This window comes from Erythrolamprus reginae, chromosome Z, assembly GCF_031021105.1.
Source record: "Erythrolamprus reginae isolate rEryReg1 chromosome Z, rEryReg1.hap1, whole genome shotgun sequence".
In the NCBI taxonomy this organism is placed as follows: domain Eukaryota; kingdom Metazoa; phylum Chordata; class Lepidosauria; order Squamata; family Dipsadidae; genus Erythrolamprus; species Erythrolamprus reginae.
Genome location: NC_091963.1, coordinates 109,767,361 through 109,789,520, shown reverse-complemented (window position 1 = coordinate 109,789,520; position 22,160 = coordinate 109,767,361). Strand labels below are relative to the sequence as shown.

Below are 22,160 nucleotides of genomic sequence, written 5' to 3'. Positions count from 1 at the left end.
TTGGGTTAATCCCATGAGACTCACGGTGGCTACATCTTGAAGTAATAGGACATAGTTCTTTTGGCTGAATATTTGAAAGCAAAATGATGCTGGCTCTTATTTTTGGCTTGAGTTGGTCCTTATTTTGGTGGTGGTGGGTAAAACTGAGACCTTGATTGTTCCAGTTATAGACAAAAATGAATCAAGTGATGCTGTCCCTGAATGGGTCCATCAATGTGATCTTATTGCTACCCAAATTGTGGATCAGATGCTAAAAGTAATTCACGTACAGTTCTGCAAGTGACTAGTGCCCTTATAACTTATTCAGATGTCATCTGGCAGTCGCTAACTTGCTTGAATCTTTCAATATAACTTTTAACTTATGAACTTGTCAAAATTGATTAACATAATGTTTTCTTGCAGTAGCAACAGAGCAGCCCATTTTGCAGTTGGCCCAGATAAACAGACCAAAAGCTTCCTATATGGATAAAAGAACCATATAGAGATTAAGTATGTCAGGACGGCAAGAACCTGGCCAAAGGATCCATCACATTTTTCAGGAGTAGCCACTGGATATATCTGATGTAGTGAAAAGTAGCTGGCTAGTTTTGTTGAAATTGTAAGACATCAAGCCAGGTTGACTGCTGAAAATATTCTCAATCGCATATTCTCAAGTTTCCGCTTTCTCCACTTTGGCCACTGAGGCTGAAAGAGGGAGATTTTAATTTTTGAGGTTGGAACAATCTCTGTTATGTATTTCAAGCATCCGGTATCCATTCACCACTGGTTATAGTTCTTTCGATTTTACTACCTAGACTGGGTGTAAGCAACCTGTGGCTCCAGAGCCACATGCGGTTCTTTCGTCCTTCTGCTGTGGTTCCTCATTTTTAATTGTGCTGCTCCCTTCCTGGTTACTCCTTGCCTGTCCTGAGAAGGTAAGGGGCAGAAGCAGGTCGTGTATCTCCCCAAGCAATTGAGGTATGACAGCACCAACAAGGGCTGGAGGAAGTGCCCACGAAACCCAGCAAGATGAGGCACCAGAAAATCAGAGAGAGAGAGAGGAAGAGGGGGAGAAGGAGAAGAAGAAGGAGGAGGAGAAGAAGAAGAAGAGAGGAAGAAGAGGAAGAGGAAGAAGAGGAAGAAGAAGAAAAGAAGAAGAGGAAGAAGAAGAGGAAGAAGAAGAAGAAAAGAGGAAGAAGAATTAGAAGAATTAGAATGAGAATGAGAATGAGAAGAAGAAGAAGAAGAAGAAATGAAGGAAAGAGGAAGGAAGAAGGGAAGGAGGGAAGTGAGAGCGAGAGTGCAGGATCAAATTCTGAGATGCAAAGGAGTCTTTGAGGCCTTTGCATTCTCACCCCACACTGAAGTGAACCTAATGGGCTAGGGTCTCCCCACTAAGCGGCTCCACCAAGCCCACTTACAAACTTTGCCGAGCCCGGCTCCAACATTTGGCTTGCACATCTTTCCTGGCTCCCTCCCACTTGCCACAGCACCCACCTCCACCCAATGGCTGAGCTGGACAGCACAGAGCAGATGGGGTCGCAGGTGCACACGCATGCGTGCGCTGGCCAACTGGTCTTCCGGTTTCTGGTGCACGCACGCGCACGAGCCTTCTGATCTTCACACACACCAGAGTGCCTGAAATCCAAAGACCAGCTGGCCAGGTGCCATTGGAAACCGGTCTTCCAGTTCCCAGTGCATGCATGTGCGCTAGCCAGCTGGTCTTTGAATTTCCACCACTCCGGCACACGCAAAGACCATGTGCATCAGAAACAAGAAGAGCAGCTGGCGACAGCCCGCCTGCACACAAAGAGGGCTCTGCATGCCACCTCTGGCACATATGTCATAGGTTTGCTATCACAGCACTGGAGTATAACATGCTACAAATATTAGCTTATGGATTCCTGCTTAGAAATACACTCAAAACAAATCAATTAAAAATTACATGGTTGAATTTTTTTGTTCTTTCAGAAACATGGCAATTCTTATTTTGTTTAAGCTCTCTTCAGGTTTATTATTATTATTATTATTATTGCCCCCACCCTCCTTGCCTTTCGTAAACTCCTTAAAACCCACCTCTGCCGTCAGGCATGGGGGAATTGAAACATCTCCCCCTTGCCCATGTAGTTTTGGTCTATGATTGATTGTGTGCTTGTTTTTTATATATATTGGGGTTGCTTTTATGGACTTTTTAACTTAAAACTGTAAATTAGATTGCTAAATATTAGATTTGTTACTATGTACTGTTTTTGCCATTGTTGTGAGCCGCCCCGAGTCTGCGGAGAGGGGCGGCATATAAATCCAATAAATCTAATCTAACCTAATCTAATCTAGTCTAATCTATTATTATTATTTTTATTATTATTATTATTATTATTATTATTATTATTATTATTATTATATTTGTATGCCGCCCCTCTCCGAAGACTCGGAGCAGCTCACAACAGCAAAGCACAGTACAAATCCAATGATTAAAATAAAACAGTTAAAACCCTTAATATAAAAATAGTCATACACCCCAAACAAACCATACATAAAATGGAACGGCCAGGGAGAATCAATTTCCCCATGTCTGGCGGCAGAGGTGGGTTTTTAAGAGTTTGCGAAAGGCAAGGAGAGTGGGGGCAGTCCTGATCTCCAAGGGGAGTTGATTCCAGAGGGGCCACCCCAGAGAAGGCTTTTCCCCTGGGTCCCGCCAGACGACATTGTTTCGTTGACGGGACCTGGAGAACGCCAACTCTGTGGGACCTAATCGGTCGCTGGGATTCGTGCGGCACAAGGCGGTCACGAAGGTATTAAACAAGAAAATGCCAAAAGAATGGAGATCAGAACTAAAAACACCCAGTTCAAATTATTTCTAAGAATGACAATTTCCCTTCCTCAATATTTTTCTATTTTTGTTCATGAAAGATACTTCCGATGTAATTCAAAGACTGAAAAACCCAATTGTGAAAAGGAAGAGACCAAGCAAGAGGAAAATAAGGAGAAGGGGTAGAACTATTTTTATTTAGCATATCACAGTCAAACACCATCACTACCTATTCCAACTTAAAACAATTAATTTAAAATCAGCCACATGATGGGATACTCACATCACAATTGGCTCTTCCACCATTGCCACATCTCTGCTCTCTCAGTGTCTGTGAATGAGAGAGAAAAGGGATAACATTGGGAAGGTTGATTTGCCAAAGAACTTCCCTACACAAGAAAACAAACCTAAAAGAATATTTCCTTCTCTTCTTTGTTACAATTCCAAAAAAAAATGTTCAAAGCTTATGTTTCCATTTTATGAACTTCAACTTGTCATGGTGCATGAACTCATGAAAAACGTGGCACATCATTAGTAATAAGAAGGGGCATTGGTCTTACCTGATATGCCTCGTCTCAGAAAGGTGGATATAGCATCTAAGAATGGGTTAAATTCTTCTGCTTTCTGATTGGACTGAGTCTGTCAAAACTGTTTAAAGACCATCCTGGTTAGTATGCTTGACAATTTGAAATGAAGATACATAGCGACAGACTTTAGTGTGTCAGATTCTGTTGTGCCTTCCTCCTAACTCTGTGCCACAGTCAATCAAATACATTCCACCTGCGGACCGAAGTCCACAATTGGCGTTGACAATACTGGAGCAGGGCTGGATGCTATATCCACCTTTCTGAGAAGAGGCTACACAAGAAAACAAGAAAAAAGGAATCCTCAATCTGAGTATTGTATTGGCAGATCTCTAAGTCCCTCTGGGCCTGAAGATGGAACAAGAATTGAATTAATACTGTATATCCTCCAGATAGCATTGGACATGCACAAGTAAAGCTCTCAGAGTGGTTGCAAGAATCACCATCAATTTCGTGAATACTCTAGAGGCTGATGATAGACCAAAGGGCATCATCCTATATTGATAATGAGTTCCATTGAACTGGAATCTCAAGTACTACCTATGATGTGGAATAATTAGCACATGTAAATATGCCTTTGTGAGGTCAATAGAAGTGAGGAAATCACCCTCCCTTATGCCCCTCAAGATCGTGGATAGCGAGTGCATTTTAAACCGTTTATAGATGACATAATGGTTATGACGTTCAAAATCTACAACTGCTCTCCATTCATGGTGCCAAAGAAGACTTTGGCACCATGAATAATATCGAGAAGCCTTGTCCCTGTTGATTCTAAGGGACGGGCTTGATGGCATGGATATCCAGCAAATACTGAATATTTGTCTCCATGAGGATCTTCTTGGCTGGTACCCTAGAAACTGGACACCATAGAAAAAACTTCGGGCGAATGAAGTGGAATTCTAGAGCAAGATCCTCTTGAACCCAAGCGTCCGAAGTGCACTCTCCCCATCGGTCTGCAAAATAGGCTAGCCAGCCTCTGATGTGGTGCTTGGGAATGCACTCATTGAGGATGGTGGCACAAATGACCTCCTCCCCCTCGAAAGGGCTACCTAGCTCTGAAAGAATGTCCCCTTTCTGCTCATTTGTTACATTGTCTCTGTCTTTGGCTGGCAACCCCAAATGATCTCTAGTGAAAGTTACTCATTCCAGAGGAACGATATGGAGATTGTCTAAAGTATGACGACTGCCTGAAATCATCCCATCTGGAGACCGAAGGGAGATCTTTATAGGATCCTTTGATTCTATCAGCAATGGTTCCAAGCATTGGCCAAACAGGCGATCCACGTTGAAGGAAGCTATCACCAACCACCATATGTGGCATGCGTCTGCTTGCCAAGATTTGAGCCACAGCATCTGCCGTGCAGTCACTGATGCTCCAATTGATTTGGAAGCAAACCAGGATGCGTTTAATGTCATATCTGCAGTCAACTGAGCCGCAATAATCAACCTATTGATGTCCTGTTTCAAATGAACATCAGTGGTAGGCATAGTGTCCTGCAGCTGGCGAAACCAAATTAGAGATGTGCGAAAGAAAATAGACACTGTGGTAGAGGCGCGAATAGCCTACACCGCTGCTTGATTTGCACATTGTAAAGCTGTTCTGATCTGAGAACCTCTGGTCAAAATGCCTCTGCTAGGTCAACCGGCATATTGGAAGAGTTGTGTAATGCAGTTACTGGGGCATTGATGGACGGGACCTGAAGAGTTTTAGTCAGGTCAGGTGCCATATTGTACAGTTTTTTTCCCCCTGAGGCTAACAGATTGGGGCATGTGACAGGGGCTGACCATTGTCGGGTAATAATATTGACAAAGAGTTTTAGGGATGGGGCCACATCCTCCTCCAAGGTATGCTTTAAAAACAGGGGATCAGTAAGATCTTGTGCTGACTGCTGCTCTGGTTTAGGAGACATAGGAACTAATCTTGCCACTATTTTCTGTGTGGTTCTGTGCAGCAGCGACCATAACAAATGAATTGGAAAAAACCACATGAAGACCTTCTGTCATCCTCAGATAACTCCAGATCTGGTTGCCCTTCACCCTCTAAAACTTGAGACTAGTAGACTGGCGGAATTGATTCCGAATAATGTCTGTAGCTATGGGAACTTCCTCTATTGCAATGGTATTCATGATGTGACTGCTGACGACCCACTGCAATGCCTTGTGTATAGCTTCAGCGACAATGTCCTGCATATTGTCAGGTAAGACATGCCGTGTCTCCTCCATAGACCTAAGGCCAGCTGCTATAGGAGTGAAAGTATCTTCTGGCATGTGTCTTTTACAGCTCAGGGGAACAGATGGACACTCTAGAGAGGAGGAAAGCCAATCCAGCTTACCAAAGATCAGCATTAGAATTTGGAATAATAAAATCCAGGCAAGAAGCACCTTCCTCTAGGGCCGCAGTACCTGAGTCAGTTGTGCTGCCTTGTTGCACAGCTTATCCAGTGCCTTATGGCAATGCTATTTTGCATTACTGACTGCCTTGGAAGACCAAAAGAATGAAGCCTTTCCCCTCATCTAATGTGAGGAGTGGTCAGACTCCCCTGAATTATGACAGCTCTTGTGGCCCTTGCTAGGTTCCATGGAGAAAGAACTCAATGCCCTTGATGCCATGATGTGTGGCAGTAACATGGGCTGATGTTTGTGCCTACAGACACAGCGGACTGTGTCTACTCCAATAAATGACTGTCTAACCTCACTGAGACTAAGGAACTTGTCTCTGCCATGCTCTGGTTGAGCGTGGCTCACATGACAGCTCTGTCTGCTCTGTTGGAGCGTGGCTCCTTAATTGGCCTGATTGATCTGACTGATCAACCATGCCCTGGTGAAGTATGGCAATATTCATTCATTCATTCATTTGATTTTTATGCCGCCCTTCTCCTCAGACTCAGGGCGGTTTAACAGAGCCAGCATATTGCCCCCACAATCCGGGTCCTCATTTTACCCACCTCAGAAGGATGAAAGGCTGAGTCAACCTTGAGCTGGTGATGAGATTTGAACCGCTGACCTACAGATCTACAGTCAGCTTCAGTGGCCTGCAGTACAGCACTCTACCTGCTGCGTCACCCCGAATATATTCAAAGAGCCTGTCCCCTCTTTGCTATGTTTTTGTGGGGTGTGGCAAGCTGCCAATTGTGGGAGCATAAAAACTCCACCGAGTCCCTTTGTAATTAACAGCTAATTCTTCCGGGGCAGCTATCTAGGAGGCTATCACCCCTTCTCGCTAGGCACTTATACTGGCCAGGCTTGAAAATGGGAGCAATTAGCGTTCCTTGGGTTGCTTGGGTTGAAAATGGGAGCAATGTAGTGTTCCTTGGGTTGCTAGTCAAGGAGGGGTCGTCACCCCTCCCTCTACAGTTTGCACTGTTTGTGCATTAATTGTTATGTGCACTTTCTCGGCCACCAGCAGGTGATAGGGCAGGTCCAATCTCCAAGAGGGACCAATGTCTATTTAAACTACAAGCCCTGTCTACATGATGAAGAATTGGAGCTGAAAATGGCTGCCGGCCCTTTAAAATGGCCGCCACAATTGCCGATCCCCACTATCCATCACCTCCAGCAGCCAGATGGCTGACAAACCAGCCAAGGCCCTCCAGCTGTTCCAATGGGCGAAAGAGACAATCCGATAACAAAATGAAGCAAGTTTCAATTAGGAGCAGAAATTGGAAATCACGATCATCTCCCCCAGCAGGCAGCGATTGCAGGCTGCCTGAAGCAGTTATAGCCAGCTCTCAAGCCTCAAATGAAACCGTCCAACTTATATTTTGCAGAACTGATAGAATCCACACAAACAGCAGTTGTCAGAGCACAATTCACAGCTAATCAAGATTGATTCAACTCAGTGCTACCAAGGTGGAATAGCAACCAAGAATAGGTAAATGCCACAGAAGGAAGATTTAACATAATCATCCTAGCTGAGCAACTGAGTGAAAAAGCTGTCAAACATAATAACAAGGACAGGACCTGAATAGTTTTGACAGACTTCGTCCAATCAGAGAACAGATGGATTTAACCCATTCCTGAATGCTATATCCACCATGGAAGAGAATGTAATGATTGTATACTTTGTACAAGTGATTTGTTTTTATTATCTATTGTGATGATTAGTCACACTTAGTGGCTAAGGAGGTATCTTTAAATAGCAGCTACTAAAATGGAAAGTGGACTATTTCATGATAAACTAAATGGATATAAGAATAGGAGGAGGAAAGCATTATCTAAGACAAGAATGCTTTCATTCATTCTTGCTACCTCCATGCTGGGCCCACACTTATGAAAAAAATGCTTACCAAATGCTTGAATTCTGCAGAAAGGCTTCCATTGTTGGACTCCTCCATGTTCATCACCTTAGTATTTGTTCCCAAGATATTAAACTTCCGGGATCTTGATAAGCCAAAGATAGATACACCTTAAGACTGTCTAAGCAATTATCAAAATAGCAGCACCCTAAACAAAGAACAAGCTAGCCCTTCCCAAGACACTTTGGGAATCACATATCCGAGATCCAACAGTAATTTCCCAAAGGAATCTGACATCTTAAACTTACCCCCGAAGGGCAGCCACTTCACCAGAATCCCTGAAAGAAGGGGAAAATGTGCATCATAAAATCTGGAGAAAATGGATATACTGATAATACTACATAAAAGTAAAAACAAAAGAAAGGCTGAAGTTTTCAATTTAATTAGTCCTCAAGAGAGGGGAGGCATATAAATGTAATTAAATAAATACATTAAAATGAGCATTTGAACATACTTGTCAATGCAAACTTTGATTTTCAGTTGATAATTCAGCTCGGGAAATTTAACCAGTAACCTACAGAAGAGAAAATAAACATTAACTTCTGAAACTCCTGCTCATCAGTAACACACACAAACTCACAATGAACCTGTAATTTATCTAATCCACACTAAGCTAAACTGATGATGGGGGCACCAGCAGTTATTCATTGACATTAGCATAAACCTCAATAGGAAAATGACATCCTAACATAAGGCAAAATAGGATCCATTATACCGACCACTATTTATTTGAGTTTCTTAATTGCAATTTGCAAATGTGGAGATAGATAACAGTATAGATCCCCTATCTTTCATTATTTAAAACAATTTAATAGTTCTCAAAAACTGCTTCAGTGACTTCTTCGATTATGCACAGCACTTACAGAATAACAGACCTTGTAGGTCTTCTAGTCCAAACCCTGCTCAAGCAGGAGACCCTATACCTTTTCTGACAGGTGGCTGTCCAGTCTCTTCTTGAAAGCCTCCAGTGATGAAATGCCCACAAGTACTGAAGGCAAGCTGTTTCACTGGTTGATTGTTCTCACCGAAAATTTCTCCTTATTTCTAGTTGAATCTCTCGATCAGTTTCCAACCACTGTCTGGCCCTTAGGAGCTTTGTAAAATAGATTGTGTCCATCCTCTGTGATAGCCCATCAAATATTGGAAAACTGCTTTTATGTCACCCCTGGTCCTTCCCTTCCCTTAGACTAACCATGCCCAGTTCTTGCAACTTGGAAAATCCCACATAACCCCTTTCTGGACTTTGTAAAATACAATTTGCAAATTATAAAAGAATTTATGAAGGTTGCAGAATTCAGTTTTTCTAATGAAGGATTTAGGTTATTTTAAATAAGCATGCTGAATTTAGAATGTGTATGGCCTTGTTTTTAGCACTCGCCTTCCAATTTCAAATGTCTGTGAGCAGAAAACTCACCGTACTTTCGTTGTAAATTGTACTCCAGTTTTGATAACAAGTGGACGGTCTGGATGCATTGGCATACAGGGCTGCCGCTCTACCACAAAAGCACTGTGAAAAGCAAAGGGAAGATCAGTGGTGATTAGGAGAGGGGATTGTGTTAATAACTAGTATACCTACTACTAGTAGTATACCTACTACTACTAGTATACCCACTACTAGTAGTATACCTACTACTAGTAGTATACCTACTACTACTAGTATACCTACTAGTAGTACTAGTAAACAATAGTATACCTACTAGTACAGTGGAACCCCGACATAAGAGCTGCTCTACTTAAGAGCAACTCGAGATAAGAGCTGGGAGGGGAGAGATATTTTTGTTCTACTTACAAGCCCAAATTCGAGATACAAGCGCCAAGGAGCTGTCTCCTGAAGCCAAACGCTAACTTCCGCGTTCGGCTTCAGGAGACAGCTGCGAAGCGGCGCGTGTTTTAAAAGGTTGCAGCCGGCCTGGGGGGCTCGGGGGGGTGCTTGCAGCTTTCTTTCTTGCTCTTTTTCTTTCTCTCTTTTACCTTCCCTTCCTCTATTTCTTCTTTTCTTTCTCCTTCCCACCTTCTTCCCTCCCTCCCTCCCTTCACTCATTCCTCTCTTACTCTCCCCTTTCATAAGTTTCCTTGCTTCCTTCCTCTGTTCCTGTCCCTTCCCTCTTTCCTTCCTTCCTTCCCACCCTCCGTCCATTCATTCACCCATTCCTCTCTTGATCGCTTAAAGCCGGTCCCTGGTGCAAAAAGGGTTGGGGACCTCTGTCCTACAGGATTGGGTGGCAGAGAAGTTGAACATATGTAAATTTAAAAGTTTAAGAAAGTTTACAAGTTAAGTGAAAGAAACTTCATTATTCATTTATATGTACATGTACATTTCTTCATTAAAAACATGTCTTTCTGCATAATTTAGACTAACTTTGTGAGTTTTTTGAGGGCTGGAACCAATTAAAATTATTTACATTAATTCCTATGGGGAAAAGTCGTTCGAGATAAGAGCTGCTCGACTTAAGAGCCCAGGTCCGGAACGAATTAAACTCGTATCTCGAGGTACCACTGTACTACTAGTAAACAATGCCACTTGGCGGGACCCAGGAGAAGAGCCTTCTCTGTGGCGGCCCCGGCCCTCTGGAACCAACTCCCCCCAGAGATTAGAACTGCCCCTACCCTCCTTGCCTTTCGTAAGCTACTCAAAACCCACCTCTGCCGCCAGGCATGGGGGAATTAAGACTTCTTCTCCCCCTAGGCTGATACAACTGTATGTATGGTATGTTTGTACGTATGCTGGTTTTATACATTAAGGGGTGTTAAGTTAGTTTTTAGTATTGGATTTTTACTGTATATTGTTCATGTATATTGTTCATGACTGTTGTTAGCCGCCCCGAGTTTTCGGAGAGGGGCGGCATATAAATCCAATAAATTGAATTGAATTGAATACCTACTACTAGTAGTATGCCTACTACTAGTAGTATGCCTACTACTACTAGTAGTAATATACCTATAGTAGTATACCTACTACTAGTTAGTAGTAGAAGTGTTAGTAGCTCAAATTTACAAGTTCTCTGAAAAGTTACAAGAAGATTGCTTGACAATTATACTTGACTGCATTTTTAAGCAAAACAGTCAAGACGTATCTGGGATTCATACTGCTCCAAAATTGTTGATATACTTCTCAAATGAAAAATGAAATGCATCATCAGTACCCAAAATATAAGTTTCAAGATAAAATGCACAGTAGACAATTTTTCATGTATTTTTTAAAAATTGCAGATTAATGCAGTAACAGTGCAGGACACGGTTACGAACAAGTAACTGTAAAAATACTCTGTTCTCATGGGAGTTCCCGGCTCTTTCTCTTCTAATTTTCAACATTGGTCAACTCTGTCTTGTCTGAGCCCTCATTTGAAGTTCATTTTGGCTGGAGTGTGTATTGCATTTGTTTATTTGATATTAATTTTTGGATTCTAATAAGCTTCCAGGAATGAGTTTTGTGCTATTTATTTACTACATACATAAGTCAACAAACTTGTGGTTGATTGTAAGTAGTCAGTTTCTATGTGCAATATTTCAGCACTCCAACTGCAGAGAACCTGATCTTTTCCATATACCTAAGACAAACAGGTAGTACCTCTTCATGAGATTCCTGAATAATTCCACAATGCGCTCTTCCAGCAATGGCCGGTGTTGAACGATTGGGTCTCCCTTGTAGGAGACCTTTTGCTGCAGCTCCTCCAGTTTCTTAATTTGCTGACGTGTTTGAAGTTGTGACTCCGCCAAGGATGTTATCCTGGGTTGAAGAATAGGAATGGAACAATAACAAGAGAAAACAGCTATGTCAACATCATACTTGGTTAACTATACTTTCTACCTAAAGCGGCTACTGTAAGTATTTTCTCCTGGTTTCTAGATAAATTTATACAATTTAAACAATCACCCAGCTTATCGAGGAATGGATACCATGCAATAGTCAGGTAAGATGGGACTACAGTTTAATAGCCTCTGGATCATACAAAGAACCTGAATCAGCAGAAATTCCTGATCTAAATCTACTAGTAAGGTCAACTCTACAATAACTTTTAAGGTGGAGAGACTGCCCTCCATATTTTCTATTCATGAATATTCTCTATGTATTTCAATGACTTTTTCAATTTGCAAGGTGGAATAGAAACAGCATTTTGTAAGTTTACTGAAATATATAATAAAGAAGTACTTTATTGTCATTGCCAATACCATGAAATTGATCTATCCCAATATACATAACAATCCCTCCCCCCAAAAGCCCCACCCACAAATTCTTACCAGTTCTCCAGACGATCTAGGCAGATGTTGGGTGGTCCACCAATACAAGCGATCTGTTGTCTCCTCTTCCAGTCAGCCAGTTCCTCGTCCACTAATGTTTTCTGCACATATTCCATGGCAGATAAGAGCCCAGCCAGTTCACTCACAATCCCCTTTGAGAGGAAGGAACAGCAATGTTAACAATTATGTTCTGTTCTTATACAGTATATCATCTCACATTCAAATATAGTAGTCCTTGCTTAATGTATGTCATTCAACACCACTGAATAAACTTATGACTAGTCCTCAAAGTTCCAAACACTACAGTGCCTTGCTGGTCAGTGAACAAAATTCAGGTACACTCAGGCCCACTTGTGTGTTCAACCACTTTTTGGCTGCCTTCCACCTGCTGTGGCCAACTATTGCCATTATGCCACTTTCCTTCATGCTGGTGCCACCAGAGCATCATTTGCACTTCATTCATGGCCTTTTTGTGTGTGAAAGAAGAGTGTTGCTACAAGGACATACAGTGATACCTTGTCTTACAAACTTAATTGGTTCCGGGACGATGTTCTTAAGGTGAAAAGTTTGTAAAACGAAACAATGTTTCCCATAGGAATCAATGGAAAAGCGATTAATGCGTGCAAGCCCAAAATTCACCCCTTTTGCCAGCCGAAGGGCCCGTTTTTGCACTGCTGGGATTCTCCTGAGGCTCCCCTCGCTGGGAAACCCCACCTCCGGACTTCCATTGCCAGCAAAACACCCATTTTTGCACTGCTGGGATTCCCCTGCTGGGATTCCCTTGGAGCATCACAAAAACACAGAAGTCCGGAGGTGGGGTTTCCCATGGAGGGGAGCCTCAGGGGAATCCCAGCAGTGCAAAAACGGGTGCTTCACTGGCAATGGAAGTCCGGAGGCGGGGCATCCCAGTGGTGGCGGTGGGTTTGTAAGGTGAAAATAGTTTGTAAGAAGAGGCACTAAGGAATTACATGCTACGATGTTCAATGTATGATGTATAATGTTACTATTTTTCCAAATTTCTTGATTTTGCATCCCCTTTCCCTACCTTCCCTTTTTTTTTTCTTCTGTTCATCTTTTCCTCCCCCCCCTTTTTCCCTTTTTTTCTTTCTTTGTATTTATAAATAAAGTATATTTATAAAAAAAAGAAGAAGAGGCAAAAAAAATTAAACCCCAGGTTTGTATCTTGAAAAGTTTGTATGACGAGGTGTTTGTAAGACGAGGTATCACTGTATTTTGTTCTGGTATAGATAGGACCCTCTTTCATGTGCCTGCCCTTTAAAACTTTTCAGGAAAGCCACACATGGTTTGGACAAAGTCTTATGAAAGACAAGGGGAGGGGTAGCTAGCAGTTGCCTGGAAAGTGCCAGGGCAGGTATTCATCAGCAGAGGCAGGAAGAAGACAACGCAGGGCAGCAAGCATTGGCTGGCAAGGTTGGCAGAGGTGACCGACTTAATGGCAGCCTAAAGAGCAGAGTTGGAGAAGAAATTGGTAGATGGAGGAAAATAAAGGAAGGCCACAGCTCACATTAGAGAAACATCGTTCAGCTGTGGCGAGGGGGGCGTTTGCCCAGGTTCGCCTGGTGCACCAGTTGTGGCCCTATTTGGACCGGGACTCATGCCTTCAACACCTTGAGGCTCGACTACTGTAACGCTCTCTACATGGGGCTACCTTTGAAAAGTGTTCGGAAACTTCAGATCGTGCAGAATGCAGCTGCGAGAGATATCATGGGCTTTCCTAAATATGCCCATGTTACACCAACACTCTGCAGTCTGCATTGGTTGCCGATCAATTTCCGGTCACAATTCAAAGTGTTGGTTATGACCTATGGCACCTTCATGGCACCGGACCAGAATATCTCTGGGACCACCTTCTGCCGCACGAATCCCAGCAATCAGTTAGGTCTCACAGAGTTGGCCTTCTCCAGGTCCCGTCAACTAAACAATGTCGTTTGGCGGGACCCAGGGGAAGAGCCTTCTCTGTGGCGGCCCCGACCCTTTGGAAGCAACTCCCCTCAGATATCAGAGTTGCCCCCACCCTCCTTGCCTTTCATAAGCTCCTTAAAACCTACCTCTGTTGTCAGGCATGGGGGAATTGAGACTTTCCCTTCCCCCTAGGCTTATAAAATTTATGCCTGGTATGTCAGTATGTATGATTGGTTTCTTAAATTGGGGTTTTTAAAATTAACTTAAATATTAGATTTGTCTACACTGTATTATTATTGTTGTTAGCCGCCCCGAGTCTACGGAGAGGGGTGGCATACAAATCTGATTAATAAATAAATAATAAATAAATAAAGGCAGTCCTTTATCTTACTAAAGCATGGAGCTGGGAGGAACCAAGAGGGGAGCTACTTGGATTGGGAGGGGTTCCCAGCTAACACCGGATGGAATTTGGTTACTGACATTATTTAGCAATGGAAATTCTGTGACATTGCCTAGCAATGGAAAGTCCAACTTCAGGTGCCACTGTAGCTCAAGGAAATCTGTATTTTTTTTTAAATCAATTAAATATATTTAAATATAACTTGTATCCAGACTTATACTCAGAACAGAAAGAAAAACTGGCTAGTCACAAATGATGTCCTTTGATTTCAATGGCTATAAGAATGACTAGGTCCAGATTTAATAATTATAAATGTACCTCCTGCCAGGTTTGAACCATTTAGAACGAATTATTGGATAAATTTAAATTATTGGATAAATTTAATCATAATAAAATAGCTATTTAGACTTTAATATTATTGCAAAGTAAATCTTTATGAATTTGATGTAAATATGATACCAGGATATTTCATTTGAAGAACTAGAAACCAGGAACAAATTCTGATTTAGATTTCTAGCTTATTAAGAAAAAAACAAACTATGGTTCACATGATAATCCACAAACAGAACTGTCATCTATATGAGAGATTACTTTTTGTGACTTTTAATTGAGTGTTAATTAGAAAGGAGCATCTGTGGGATACAGTTCTCTACTTTAATAAATAATAGGAATCACATATTTCATCTTTTCAATCACTATTCACTATTGCATACTTCAGTTGTCAAAATTTCCCAGCCAATTGAGCTATTCCTAAGAATTTGAGTCTTTGAAATCCATTCATTGGGGATAGCAATAATGGTAGAGGCTGCACGTAGCCAAAATGATAGTCCACAAAGTATTATAGTTGAATTCACTTGTATAGTTTGTTACGATTTAAGTATAATATATGAATCTAGCCTAGAGGTGGGTTCCTCACAGTTCAGACCAGATCATCCAAACTGTTAGCAACCCGCTGGTGACATGAAGATGGCATCATGGATCCGGTTCTGTCTGTGCTGGTCTGTGCACACTGCCATCTTTTTTTTAAAAAAAAATCAACAAGGAAGCAATGAGGAAAGGAGCCTGCCATCCCGGCAGCTTCAGGGGGCTGAGGAGCTCTCTAAGAGCTCCAAGCTGCAGGAAGGGTGGGGGCTGCTGCAATCTTGGCAGCTTCTGGGGGCTCCTTTCCTCATTGCTTCCTCTTATTACCTGTAAGCAGCTTCAAAAACTTTCTCCTTCCCTGTGGCTGCAACAGTGGCGGCATCCCTTCCAGTAGCAACAGTGCCGGGAACAGCACGTGATGAAGGGAAGCCGGCGGAGCCATCTCAGCAGTTGCTGCCGCTCCAGCAGCTTCCCTTCATTACGTGACTTCCCGGTGCTCTTGCTACTGGAAGGGAAGCCGCCGCTGTTGCAGCCACAGGGAAGGAGAAAGTTTTTGAAGCTGTTTACAGGTAATAAAAGGAAGCAATGAGGAAAGGAGCCCCCAGAAGCTGCCAAGATTGCAGCAGCCCGCACCTTTCCTGCAGCTTGGAGCTCTTAGAGAGCTCTTCAGCCCCCTGAAGCTGCCGGGATTACATTTCGGAAAATGAACAAAATTTTCTCTGGCTGTTCGGTATCTGAATTTTTGTTCAGATACCGAAGCAAATTTTTGCCGAAAATTTTGTTCGTTATCCGAAATGTACGAGAAAGGAAGCGTTCAAGTACCGAGGTACCACTGTATTAGATTTGTACTGTATGCTGTGTTTTTATATTTACTCTGTGAGCCGCCCTGAGTTTTCAGAGAAGGGTGGCATATAAATCTAATAAAAAATAATAATAATAATAATAATAATAATAATAATAATAATAATAATATAGCCCGTACCTAAAGAGGATACCTCGTTCTGCTTTCTGCAACCATCCATGGTGAACAAAGAACACGTTTTCCCTCCCACAAACCCTCACATCTGCTGTACAATCTGCCCAATGTGCCTTGTAGGTAGGGATTTTTGTTTTTGCAGAAGTGAATAAAAGATGTGGCATTGGGCCAGAATACATCCGGAACCGCATTCTACCGCACGAATCCCAGTGGCTGATAAGGTCCCATAGAATTGGCCTTCTCTGGGTCCCGTCGACCAAACAATGTTGTTTGGCAGGACCCAGGGGAAGAGCCTTCTTTGTGGTGGCCCCGGCCCTCTGGAATCAACTCCCCCCAGAGATTAGAATGGCCCCCACCCTCCTTGTCTTTTGCAAATTACTCCGCCAGGCATGGGGGAGTTGGGATATTCCTTCCCCTAGGCCATTACAAGTTATGTATGGTATGTTTGTGTGTATGTTTGGTTTTTATAATAAGAGTTTTTAGTTGTTTTATTACATTGGATTGTTACATGTTGTTTTTTATCATTGTTGTTAGCCGCCCCGAGTCTGCGGAGAGGGGCGGCATACAAATCCAATAAATAAATAAATGTGGATGGCAAGGTAACTTTCTCATAATAGCCCTCACCCTTCGCATTTGATCCAGTGCAGTTAGCATCTGCTCCAGCTGTTGCATCTTCTGGCGTGTCACTGACTGGTTGTTTCCATTAAGATCCTGCATATCTAAGAAGGAACACAATAGACGGGCAAACGTTATTTAAACTCAAATATCAGAGGGAAGTACAATTCCTTCAGTTGCACATCTGTGATCCACAGCTCATTCCTTCCTAGTAAACAAGCAGCTTGCTCTTATTTTAGGATTTCTGTACCATATTTGTTATTTTGTACAGGGAAAAACATGAGCCATCTAGAGTCCTTAGGGAGTTTGGGCAGCATACAAATTGAATTAAACAAGCAAATAAGAGAATTATTTCTCTTTTTACAACCTTGGTTTTTTTGTCATTAGTTCCCTTTTGATTTAGATCTTAACTGTTTTCAAATAAACACATTATCTAGTCCAGCCCAGTACTGAGTAGCATCAGTGGAGAAGAAAAAAGTGAACAAAATGGCATTATGAGCTGGGGTGGCGCAGCAGGTAGAGTGCTGTACTGCAGGCCACTGAAGCTGACTGTAGATCTGAAGGTCAGCGGTTCAAATCTCATCACCGGCTGAAGGTTGACTCAGCCTTCCATCCTTCCGAGGTGGGTAAAATGAGGACCCGTCTTGTGGGGACAATAGCCTAGCTCTGTTAAAAAGTGCTATTGCTAACATGTTGTAAGCCGCCCTGAGTCTAAGGAGAAGGGCGGCATAAAAATCGAATAAATAAATAAATAAATAAATATAAAGAATCTTGATGCAAACCTTGCCATTTATGTACATGCATCTAAGCCAGGGGTGTCAAACTCGATCCAATTGCAGACCGTTTTAGGATTTTGTTTCCTCTTGGGAGCCAGGGTTAGTGAGGCCTAGTCGTCGTGGCCGACTTGGTGGGCATGGTCTCTGGGACGGCCCCGGAGGACAACTCTGAGCCCATTGTGGACTCGATTTGGCCCGTCAGCCACGTATTTGACACGTCTGGTCTACACAACAGTGATTTTCAACCTTTTTTGAGCCGTGGCACATTTTTTACATTTACGAAACCCTGGGGCACATTGAGTGAGGGGAGGGTGGGGGCTAAAAAAAGTTTGGACAAAAAATTATCTCTCTTCCTCCCTTTCGCTCTATTTCTTTCTCCCTCCTTTCTCTCTCCATCCCTCTTTCTTTCTCTTCCTTCTTCTTTTTTGCTCTTTCTCTCTCCCTCCCTATCTCCCTCTATGTCTCTCTCTCTCTCTCCTTCCTTCCCTCTCTTGCTTTCTTTCTCTCTTTCTCTCTCTCTTGCTTTCTTTCTCTTGTTCTCTTTCTCTCTCTCTTGCTTTCTCTCTCTCTCTCTTGTTCTCTTTCTCTCTCTCTCGCTCTTTCTCTCTCTGAGCTTCGCGGCACACCTGACCATGTCTCACGGCACACTAGTGTGCCGCGGCACACTGGTTGAAAAACACTGTACTAAAACATTCATAAGTAGTGGGTGGGGCTTTTTCTGCCATTTTCTGTTGCTCATTTTGCCAGTGTTAACCACATCCCAGCAGATGCTGCTACTGGTATTATATAGATATGACCGGAATACTCTCCCACCTTGAAGGCCATATTAGCTAGAAATGATGATTAGTTGTTACCCAACAGGATCCTAAACACAACAGATAAGGAAACAATAGACTATCTTTCATCTCTATATTCTTTAAAGTCGCCTCCAATATGATGGGAATACAATTTCTGAAAGCTTTCCCAAAACCCATTAACAGAGGCAATTTTCTATCTATCTAGCTGTCTGTCTATTTCAGAGACGGTAAAAAAGTTGATATTTCTGTAGTTTGCACTGATTCTTGGGGTTTTTTTTAGCAATACTCAGGACCCTGCATAATTTATTCAAGTTGCAAAATTGAACCTATTTTTTGAAGCAGAAATCTTATACGAAGTGCTATATGTCTAGAAACTGTTGGTCATAAATTTGTTGTCCCTAATAGAACTCTCTGCACAAATCCTGCAGTCCCTGAATTCAGTGTGCTTCACTTGTATCAAGTAGGAAATTCGATGAAATCGAACCCAAAAAATTATTGGTTGTATAAATTTTATTACATACCACCTTGACTCTTCAAAGTTTTATAATTAAAATCAAAATCATCCTGCAGGTTCTCCACCACTTTCAACTTCTGCTCCAGATCCTATAAAAACCATGAAAATTTCACAGGATCATCATATTGGAAGGGCTATAAATATTCAACTAAGAATTTAGAACTATTCCAGATCCGGACATTCTGAGTTCCTTACTTGGACGCGTTTTCTAACATCTTGCAAGTGTTGTTCCAGCATCTGCTGTTTCTCTGTCACTACAGCAGCTGTAGGGTGGTTTGCCTGCCCACCTTGCTATAATAAAGTTGGAAGATACAGAGAAAAAAAAAGAATAATATTTAATATCTTGCAAGTAATGGAGCTATTGTAATTGTGTGCTTGTCCTCAAAAATCCAATTTGGGACTGTTGTTGATGAAATGCTTGTGAAAACAACACTCTGGGGTTTTTGTGTGTGTTAATAGTGATATTATTTAAGACCTGGAAAAGGGGCTACTTATTTAAGAATCATTAAAATCAGCCACCTTATCTCATGCCTTAAGATAGAGCTGTGGAGTTCCCATACATTTTGTTTTTACTCCTAGCTTACTATGATTTGTCCTACATATGTCCTTTCTTTCTTTCTTTCTTTCTTTCTTTCTTTCTTTCTTTCTTTCTTTCTTTCTCTTTCTTTTTCTCCTTCTGTCTGTCTCTCTCTCTCTTTCCCTCCCTCCCTCCTCTTTCTTTCCCAGAATTATCAAGAAATTAGAAACTGAATTAAATAGCCTTATGTAACCCAACAATGATAGCCAGAATAAGTCAAAAGAACATTTCCCCACCTGTGCTGCTGTTGCTGCTGTCTGTAGCAGTCGATTCTCCTCCCAGAGACAACGGGCCACAATGCGGGCAATCTCCATGGGTTTCTCCAGATACCTGCTCTATAAAATAAACAAGAGAACCAAACCCAGGGATTGTTGCTACTGGATAAATATTTTGAGAAAGCCAGCATGTTATTTATCTCCTAAGAACTGAACTGCTAAATCCTGACCAGTTTCCATTCAAAACTCAAACCTCAAAAATAACCTCTACCTTCTAACAAGGCTGTGGAAAGCATTCAAGTTATGTTTTGCAAAGCATGCTGTTCAGAATACCCTTATTCAAAGTTACAGAAGACTTGTGATTACCGTAAGGCTTATAGCTGTTTCACAGATTGTCTTGATTATCCAAGATATAAATGCATAACCATTACATTTTGTAGTGGTCTCAACAAAAGTACGGCCTGTATTTACATGCTGGGGAAACACTTCAAGGCAGCTGCACCAAGCCTTCTGAATTGAAACTGCTTTTTCTTCGGAGAGGGGCGGCATACAAATTGAATAAATTATTATTATTTAATGCTTTAAGGAATACTGTACTGCTTCGTGAATTGCTCCTTACAAATCCTTTGCACAGCTCTACTTTCCAAACGTTTCTGGGAAGGCCAGGCAAATCTTGCACACTACATGTCTTTTCCCCAATACCTGAATTTCACTGATATGTTCCCACTGCATATCGAAATTCCTCAATCACCCTTCCCTAACCCGGTTGTGAAAAACTAGAGGGAAGAAGCTGAAGGAGAAACAGCCTCAGAGCAGACACCTTTTTTATAATAACAATGTACAACTGGCAATCATCCTTCCTACTGAGAAATGAGCAACTCAGGCAGGAAAGAGATATAAGATATGAACCTGAAGATTGAGATGAGTCAAGTAGACAGAGCTTGAAGTTGTTCATTTTCTACTCCAGTTATTATTTTTTCCCTGGCATTTATAATAAAGGCAGCTTATTTATTTTCTTTTATGTACACTGAGAGCATATGCACCAAGACAAATTTCTTGTGTGTCCAATCACACTTGGCCAATAAAGAATTCTTTCTATCTATCTATCTATCTATCTATCTATCTATCTATCTATCTATCTATCTATCTATCTATCTATCTATCTATCTATCTATCTATCTGATCTATCCATCCATCCATCCATCCATCCATCCACCCACCCACCTAATCTATCTATCTGTCTGTCTGCCTGCCTGCCTGTCTGTCTGTCTGTCTGCCTACCTATCTAATCCATCTACCTACCTACCTACCTACCTAATCTATCTAATCTATCTAATCTATCTATCTATCTATCTATCTATCTATCTATCTATCTATCTATCTATCTATCTATCTATCTATCTATCTATCTATCTACCTATATATCTAATCCATCCATCTATCTATCTATCTATCTATCTATCTATCTATCTATCTATCTATCTATCTATCATCTATCTATCTATCTATCTATCTATCTATCTATCCATCCATCCATCTACCTATCTACCTACCTACTTACCTACCTACCCTACCTAATCTGTCTGTCTGTCTGTCTGTCTGTCTGTCTGTCTGTCTGTCTGTCTGTCTGTCTGTCTGTCTGTCTATCTATCTATCTATCTATCTATCTATCTATCTATCTATCTATCTATCGATATATATATCCTCATAGGTAAAAAGATGCAACTGAAAAGAAGGGTTCACCTGGCTTCTGATTCAGAATATGATTACATAAGACCAGGTAATTTTTGTCCAGTAAGGAGCAGGTAAGAAGTTACGGACCTAATTCAAACTATTATTCTCTTTCATATCACTTTCTCTCCTCCATCATGTCCACTTTAGTCATCCTCTCATGTATAATACGTGGAGTATAAGGACTATCTTTAGAGTTACTAAAATAAATATTTGCGTGGGAAGCTTCTCTATAGTTTCAGACTTCCTTTTGTACAGAATTTTGTTTATGAATGATAAGAAATCACTGCAATAAATCTATATATTGAGAATGGGTACAAATAAGATAGAGGCAATGTTGGTGGGAAATAAACACAGCCACACTGCTTTTCAAAATGCCAACAAGGTTAGGGGAAACTATACAACGTTGTATCAAAAAACAGTGCACATTATCATTCTGGGGTATTTTGCTAGCTATAGACTTTCTTGACTTGGGATACAGTGGCCAGAATTATTTATACTTTAATAATATTGTATCTAGATTACCATCATGTATCAAATGTTCCAGCACTTTCTGCCAGCACAATTTTTTTTTCCGCCTGCTGTCGCTTGATGTACCTAATTAAAGTCATTTTATACTTACTCTTGGTAATTTAAGCTGCCTGCCTGTTTCGATATGTTTCTGCTGATTTGTGAAAACTTGAACAATTCAATAGATACAATCAGTTAGAATGGTTCTTGTGGTATGTACTTAACTACCTTCTCTTGAGGATCTTAAATGTGCTGCTGCAAAAAGTGTTGTCTTCCTGTTGTGGGCATCCTCTCTAAAGAACTTTCCACTTTGGGTATATCAACTTTCTTCTATGGCTTGGTGTCAAAAGCTACTTGAT

General features: G+C 41.5%; 2 protein-coding genes across 8 annotated transcripts in view; one reads left to right on the top strand and one right to left on the bottom strand.

The window, feature by feature from the left end:
* The window catches only part of ATP6V0A1 (ATPase H+ transporting V0 subunit a1), a 512,121-nt gene that overhangs the window by 323,417 nt on the left and 166,544 nt on the right, over positions 1–22,160 (top strand). The gene's annotated exons all lie outside the window — the stretch shown is intronic.
* STAT3 (signal transducer and activator of transcription 3) overlaps positions 1–22,160 on the bottom strand; it is an 80,649-nt gene that overhangs the window by 22,157 nt on the left and 36,332 nt on the right. For all 6 annotated transcript variants that reach the window (XM_070727646.1, XM_070727650.1, XM_070727648.1 and 3 more), the window contains exons 4-14: positions 19,582–19,680; positions 18,964–19,059; positions 18,776–18,857; positions 16,691–16,785; positions 11,907–12,058; positions 11,236–11,394; positions 9,082–9,174; positions 8,122–8,181; positions 7,916–7,945; positions 7,659–7,752; positions 3,072–3,119 (exon numbers count right to left, since the gene is read on the bottom strand). In XM_070727646.1, coding sequence (XP_070583747.1) covers positions 3,072–3,119; positions 7,659–7,752; positions 7,916–7,945; positions 8,122–8,181; positions 9,082–9,174; positions 11,236–11,394; positions 11,907–12,058; positions 16,691–16,785; positions 18,776–18,857; positions 18,964–19,059; positions 19,582–19,680 — 1,008 coding nt within the window. The remainder of the gene's footprint in view (positions 1–3,071; positions 3,120–7,658; positions 7,753–7,915; positions 7,946–8,121; positions 8,182–9,081; positions 9,175–11,235; positions 11,395–11,906; positions 12,059–16,690; positions 16,786–18,775; positions 18,858–18,963; positions 19,060–19,581; positions 19,681–22,160) is intronic.